Source organism: Rhinichthys klamathensis, unplaced genomic scaffold (genome assembly GCF_029890125.1).
Source record: "Rhinichthys klamathensis goyatoka isolate OS25496 unplaced genomic scaffold, OSU_Roscu_1.1 h1tg000148l_1, whole genome shotgun sequence".
Taxonomy (NCBI): domain Eukaryota; kingdom Metazoa; phylum Chordata; class Actinopteri; order Cypriniformes; family Leuciscidae; genus Rhinichthys; species Rhinichthys klamathensis.
The window spans coordinates 62,237-70,000 of NW_026606683.1; the positions used below are offsets into that span (position 1 = coordinate 62,237).

The following is a 7,764-nucleotide window of genomic DNA, read 5'->3' on the forward strand; positions in this document are numbered from 1 at the left end:
TTGATGTAGATAGTTAGTTTGTATTTAGATACAACTTGTTACTATACTGATACTACTTGTTACTTCAATAAATTGGAACATTTTAAGCTTGTTACGTATCACATTAGCATTGTGTTGGGGCGATGGGGGCAGGTGGGGCTTGAAAATTCCCCCTTGTCCAAAGTGGGGAATGACTGAAAAAGTTTGAGAACCACTGGATTAGATATATATAACACAAATAGATATATTACACACTATATGAAAGATAATATCTGGGGGAAAAAAGAATAATAGGGGCACTTTAATGCAGGATGATTTAAGGGCTTTTCACACCAAGAACAATAACTATATTAACATCCACACCAAAGCATGATAAGGTTCTGTTTATTATAAGTGTGTGCCACAGTTATGTCATGTACCACATGCTTGAATCTCGTTTAAAGCCAGATAAATCATTATTTTTATCGTTCATTAGCTGTTTCTCCGTCTCGTTATCATTAGTTGTAGTGAGTACTTCCCTATTATCTTAGAATTAGGATGATTATTGAAACGTAGATATCATTATAGTTATCATCCCTGGTGTGAACGCCCCTTTAGTCTAATTATTTCAATTAGGAACTGAAGTTAAATAATATCTTTCCTTCCTTTTTTTTTTCTCTCAGTTGTGGAATAACTACTTCCACCTCGCTGTGGCATTCCTTACCCAGGAGTCTTTGCAGCTTGAGAACTTTTCAAGTGATAAACGGGCCAAGATCTTCCACAAGTAAGCATTAATATCACATGCACCTACCCACAATGCACTGCTACAACATTGTATAACATTAACCTCTCAACAGGGAGAACTACAGATGAAAAAGTATATGTTTATGATGCTTGAATATAAAAAAGGCCTCTGTTTGTCAGATATGATGTATTTCGAGTGTGCGGATGAGAGTTAGACAGCCGTGTTGTCATGTTGCATTTATTCATTTAGCGGACGCTTTTATCCAAAGTGACTTACAAATGAGGAACACAACAAGCAATTCTTCTTAACGAGGCAATAACATGTGAAGTGCTTGTAATGCAAAGATTTAAACATTATCCAGATTAGTACAAGACCGAACAGGGAGGGAGGCATAAAATACGGAAAGCATATGGGGCAGAGAAAGGTGAAGGAAATGTGTTTTCCTGAAAACATGTACAGGTTCTGCATCACTGTGGAAAGTGTTGGAGAAGGAGAGACAGCAGGAGTGAGTGAAGAGCTTCGGTCTGTCTGTGTTTGCCTGTGGCGTGAGCTCATTCTCGTAGAGACGGATCACTGTCTGTCAGGACTCTTCAGCCTCTCAGGAACACGGGGAGGACACGTTTCCAAAACCACACATTTTCTCAGGACATGCAGAGCTGGTGTCAGTAAACACAGCTCTTTCTGGGAGGCGGTTTTGCTTTTGGGTTTTGGGTGAATTGCACAGATTTGGCGAATTCGTAAGAAATGAATAACCAACAATCTCTGCATCAGAACATTTTTAAAATGAGATCATTTGAAGAAGCACAACACAGTATTTTGCAGATAAATGGGACCTGTACGGTATTAGATAGTATCGATATATTGGCAATTGGATGATATCAGCAATCTTTTTCATTTATCCAGTTTTTGAATATTTAATGGCTGATTATGGATATTAAATTTTTTGTGCTTATTTTAAGATCTATATCTGGCACAAACAGTGATAGATTTAACCCTTAAAGAGCATCTCTAGAAAAATGCCTGCCCTTTAAAAGTACATGCTGCTCTATCTATCTATCTATCTATCTATCTATCTATCTATCTATCTATCTATCTATCTATCTATCTATCTATCTATCTATCTATCTATCTATCTATCTATCTATCTATCTATCCATCCATCTATCACTCTATCTGTCTATCTATCATTATCTATCTTTCTATCTATCTATCATTCTATTGTTCTTTCTACCATTCTATATATCAATCGTTCTATTTATCCATCATCCATCCATCCACTTTTAATAAAGTAGCATATATTTTAAAATGAATAAAAGTAATTTATTAGTAATCAACCATAACATTTGACAATGTCAAATCTGAATATTCCGCTTGTCCTCAAAAGAAAGATGAGCAGATGACATTTTTGGGTTAACGATCTCTTTAATTTTAATACCAAACTCATACAAAAATAAAAGTGCACAAGCTCAACACATTGTCAGCTATAATGCAGTTTAGTTTGTTTACTTGCTGACAGCATTTCAACCTGATGACACTTCATGTCCTGGAATTCTACCAAAAAAAAAAAAAAGAAGAAACCCAAAGTTGGCATTTTGAGGGCTTTTATCAGAAAATGTGCTGATGTCTTAAGGATGCTGCGTCTCATTTTTTTATAACAATCTGTTCAGCTACCCTGTCTTTGTTCTTCTGTGCTGTTTACCTCCCGTTGTGCCTCTTTCAGAGTGATGGTTTCATTCCTTCAGAGCCGTAGCCTTAGCTTTCATCCTTCCCTCAACCTTTCATCACTCCATTCTCCCAGTGTTCTGCTGGAGGTGTCATGCTGACCTCAGAGAGGCTGCTGCTGCTGCTGACTCTTCAGTCTTTCTTTTTTCTTCTCTTTTCTTCTCATTCTGAGTCCAAACTGGCATCACAGTAAAGGAGCATTCAGGCCAAAGCTCACATACTCAGTACAGATGTAAGAAATACACAATACTTACTGGAGAACATGTTTTTGGTGTGCCATGCTGGCAGGGGCTGAGCTAGACTCTTAGTATAGTGGGGGCGGAGCTTCATCATGGGGCCCTCTGCTACCAAGTCATTTTTAAAATTAAAACCGTAAAAAAAAACGTTAAATATCTGATGAATGCATATGTAATAATGTGTCACTTGTTGAGCCAAGTAAGCTTATTTGTTAAATAAAACACAAAGGCTATCTCGTTCTTTTCAGAGAACAGTCTGTTTTCTTTCGTTTTGAATTGTTCTGTAAAAGTACACATTTCAAGCTTTCTATAGATATATTTCTCAGGTGTGTGAGGCAAGTAGGCCTACTCTGTGTTTCGGTTCATTTATGACTCACAAGACGAGCTCCAGTTCACGCGCCGGCGCGATTATCTATTGTCTGCTATATTTACTTCTTATTTATTAAATCCAGGCAATTGGTTGATGAAACATTGATTAAAATTAAGATACAATTAATACAAAAACGAAATTCGCCTTAATGAATGGGTTTGTACTTTATGTTTGATGTCTCTGGGAAAGTTTTAAAGCAGTCTTTCAGTGCCGCTTTCAGAGCGCTCACGTCCGTAAAGGGGAACTGTCACGTAACAATGTTTTTCCCTCATAAATGCGAACACGAAAAATAAGACAAAATGAATATTTTGTTCTGTGGAGAGCCAGCCCTTCTTCATCCGGTGGGTATTACTTTTTGTACTTTTGCCACCTAAAAGTTAAAGTTTTTTTGTGTCACGTCCGTGTATTTCCCTCATATTAAATATAAAACGCATGTGTAGACTGATATTTTTCTAATGTCTAGAGTCTGGACTCCTTTATTAAGGAGGATAAACAGACGTTTCAATATATTGGTATTAAATGCATTTTCTGAGAATTTACATTTCAAGTTTTTTTAACAAATATCACGTCCATAACGCTGGAATTGCCCAATTTTAAAGAAATTATCCTCAACTAGTTTTGTGGTGTAGTGTAGGTCTACGTATTTTATAATGTTAACTTCAAACAATAGCCTACTAATAGTAATTTAAAGATGTGGTAGCATTGGATCTGGACGGGAAGGATAACGCTGGGAGTTGGACTATGTCGCGATTCTGCCTTCTCACTCACATTTCGGTTTCATATTGCATATCAGCCATCATTTCTACTAAAGAAAATGACAAAAAATAGTAACGCACAGTAATTTGGATCAGTAATTTTAATCTGATTACTGGTTTGGAAATAGTAACGCGTCATTACTCGTTACTGAAAAAAGTTACCAGCATCACTGCTGGCGAGGGCCCCGTTCCTGTCCAGTGACGCGAGATCGGCGGCGTTTGAGGGGCCCCTAACTGGCGCGGGGCCCTGGGGCGGCCGCACCCAAGCACCCACGCTATCTCCGCTACTGCATGCTGGTTGATTGGGGGGTTTGATGGTGTTTTGTTGAATTATATGGTTGATTAGTTGATCTGGGTGGTTGCAGGGTGTTGCTACCCGGGTTTTTAGGGTGTTCTATAGATATGACATATGATTTGTCCAATACCTCAAGTATAAGCAGGAGAGCAGGCGCTTTAGCAGGCAACACTAGTCCCTCGCTCTTTTTCATCTGTCGCTGTATTATGTTAGCATCTCTTTCCAGTGAACGTCCCGTGGGCTGGCAGGTGTGAGTGTTAACAGGCTCAGCTTACTCTTCTGTATGAGTGTGAGGACACACACACCCTCGGCTGTCTGTCTCTTTCATTCTGTCACTGCGGACACCAGAGACACAAATTATAGAGTGGCGCTTAGCAAGAACAGACCGACCTATATAGAGAAAGAGAAAGTGAGGAAGGCCATAGGAAGTCAGAAGAAGGTGAAGTAATTAAGAGAGCAGGTCAAAGATGTGAAAGGAGAGATCAGACAGGGAAAATGAAGTGTTTGAGATGAGTATGAGCAGAAATATTCACTCTCTGCATCTGAGAGCGTGTTATTACATGAATGCTCTGTTCACAGCATTTGTAGCATAATGTCATTTACTACAGGAAATCATTTTGTCTGAATTAAACAAAAGTAATGTTTGCTCTAGTGTGCGCTGCCATGAAAAATGTCGAGGACTCCAAGGTTTTTTTTTTGTTTTTGTTTTTTTGAAAGAAGCCTCTTCTGCTTACCAGGGCTCCATTTATTTGATCAAAAATACAGTAAAATCACTAATATTGTGAAATATTATTACAATCCGTTTTCCATTGTAATATATTTAAAAATGTCATTTATTCCTGTGATCAAAGCTGTATTTTCAGCATCATTACTCATCATTACTGTCACATGATCCTTCAGAAATCATTCTAATGTGATGATTTGATGCTCAAGAAACATTTCTGATTAATATCAGTGTTGAAAACCGTTTTAGCGCTTAATGGTTTTTGAAAATCCATTTTCTTTTTCTTTCAAGAGAAAGTTCAAGAGAACAGCATTTATTTTAAATACATTATCTGTGACTTTACTGTCTTTTTGATCAATTTAATGCACCCTTGCTAAATAAAAGTATTAAATTCTTGCTGAATAGTTTAGTTCAAAATGAGTGAAAGTGTTGACATGCCTACCAGAATAACAACACATCTTGGAATCGCGTTCAATTAAAACACAGATCACAGAGTCTCAGATCGCAGACTCTAGGTGAATAATGTCCTGGTCAGACTCGAGGTGAGTCACGTGACGTGCTTTAGCATGCTAGCATGCATCTGGTCTGCAGCTGTCACAAAAATGATTAGACGTCAGTTGTGAGGGTCAAACTGAAAGAAGTAAGACTCAGAGGAGTTGCGAGAGGCTTTACTGTGTGTTAACTGAGCTCCGACGCACCTCGTCCTTGTCATCGTAAATTACGCCTGGATGAGAGCATATTGACAAAGCAATCGATGGCGGCTCAGAATTCAGCCGAGGGCCACAGGCGTCCCCAAATGACAGCGGTAATGAATGGATGTCAGGCCCGCTGAGGCCGCTGGAGGTAAAGCATAAGGGATCTGTCGCCATGCTGCTTACTTCACACTTTCTTTAAATGAGAGCACCGATTGGGCCATGTGATGTTGATTCTGAACAGCTTTTATTCTTCTCTCAATATTATGAAGGTTTGCAAGCCGTACATGTTTCTCAATTCCAGGAGAATAAATTTGAGACGTTCTTACAAATGTTTTGTGGTCTTTGAGCATAATTGTATACTTTAAACTTTATGAATCTCTGATATCTTCATATTTCTATTTATAGGTATCAAGACATGCGGCGACAGATTGGCTTTGAGATCCGAGACATGTGGTACAACCTAGGTGAGCTGCCATTTAAGAGATCATTATATTAGACAAAACATACTTGTGAAATATACTGGGGTATGTCTATCTGCAAGTGCATGACTCTCTTGATTATTTTCCATCTCAGAAGAAGAAAAACAAAAATATGTCACTAAAATGCAAGTTTTGGGCATTTTTGATCCATACACAGCACCTGTTACATTATTTAAATCACTTAAAACAGTGGGACCTTCTAAAACATGTAATGTGAAAACACTTGCAGTGACTTAATGTACTAAAACACTGATATTAAAAGATAAAATGCTCTATTCACCTTTTTAATGATGCATACTATATACAGGCGAGCAGATGAACCCAGAATATGAATGCAATGTGCATAAGTGTTTTATTTATAATGGTTTTCTATGGAAAACTGCTTAACGGGAAACTGGGTTGCGTTCATGTTCTGGGCTCTTCTGCTTGCGTATGCATCATCATTAATCATCATTAATGTGTATATTGAATTTAGTCTTTTAATATCATTACATATTAAAAGACTAAACTGTCTTTTAATGTCTTACTACATTAGTACTTAGTACAAACCTGGTAAAAAGGACTGGACGGCAATGGAAGAAAGCCATGTCTGCCTGTAAACGTCTTGACCGTCACTTTTGATGAATTTAATGCATCGTGATTAAAAGCATTTATTTCAAAAATCGTACTGACCCCAAACTTTTTAATGGTATAGTACACATTTAAAAACTGATAGTCTTTCACTCACGGTGCTCTAAATCCTGTGGCTTTTTTGTAAAAGGGCTAATGTCCCTAAAAACCATTGCATCTTTAAAAGGATTCCCAGCATTCACATAGCATCATTTTGGGATCATTTATTTTTGTACAGCTTGTGTCTGCCACATTTGTGTTGCTTACAGTTTTAGCACTGATTTCAAGCGGGTTATTTTTCGACCATGATGTTATTTAGAGCCGTGGAAACGGAAATGCTCCGAAAGTGAAGGTGCTAATTAGTGGCAGGACCGTTGAGGAAGCACCGCTGTGAAAGTATTTTCAGTTCCCACACTCCTCCATGAATAAATGTTTGCCACCTCACGGTAGACGTGTTTCTCAGCAGTCTTTGGTTGTTCATTAGCTTGCTGCGTTTGATAGCGGGTTCAGTCACATACACCAGAGAATCAGAGATGTTTGCCTCTATTCAGTGTTGTGATTGCAGGAAACTCTGAAGATTAGGAGAGCACGGATGAAAGTAGAGAGATTTAGAAATGCTGCCTCCAAAATAGAAGTTATACACACCTCACAAAAATACATAAAAGTTGTTGTTAGACACAAATAGGCACTGCGAGGAGGCAGCGGAGAGACGATATTCCCTGTGCTGGTGCACCTGCCGGCAAAAGTATCACAAACAGAAAGCAGATCCAAAAAACTAACAGAAAAGATCTTAAATAAACAATCTCAAGGATTCAGGCATACTAACTTGTTTCTTCTGAACATCCTGCAGGTCCACACAAGATCAAGTTTATCCCTGAGATGGTGGGTCCGATCCTGGAGATGACGCTGGTTCCGGAGATCGAGCTGCGTAAAGCCACGATTGCCATCTTCTTTGACATGATGCAGTGCGAGTTTCACTTCAGACGCTGTTTCCAGATGGTCAGTTTGCATAGGCGTCAGTACCCGTGTGATTTCTGTGTTTGCATCCTTACTTGCACACTTATACTGCATACTAATAGTATAGTTCATGGGAAAGTGCTCTACGGTTCAAAAGGTTGGGGTCTATTAGGCTCACCAAGGCTGCAGTAATTTTATGAAATATTATTCCAGTTTAAA

The 7,764-nt window shown here is 38.5% G+C and overlaps 1 protein-coding gene across 1 annotated transcript in view; it reads left to right on the forward strand.

Moving 5' to 3' along the window:
• LOC130090636 (dedicator of cytokinesis protein 1-like) overlaps window positions 1-7,764 on the forward strand; it is a 119,381-nt gene that overhangs the window by 54,577 nt on the left and 57,040 nt on the right. The window contains exons 7-9 of the mRNA XM_056258123.1: window positions 642-742; window positions 5,906-5,964; window positions 7,439-7,587. Coding sequence (XP_056114098.1) covers window positions 642-742; window positions 5,906-5,964; window positions 7,439-7,587 — 309 coding nt within the window. The remainder of the gene's footprint in view (window positions 1-641; window positions 743-5,905; window positions 5,965-7,438; window positions 7,588-7,764) is intronic.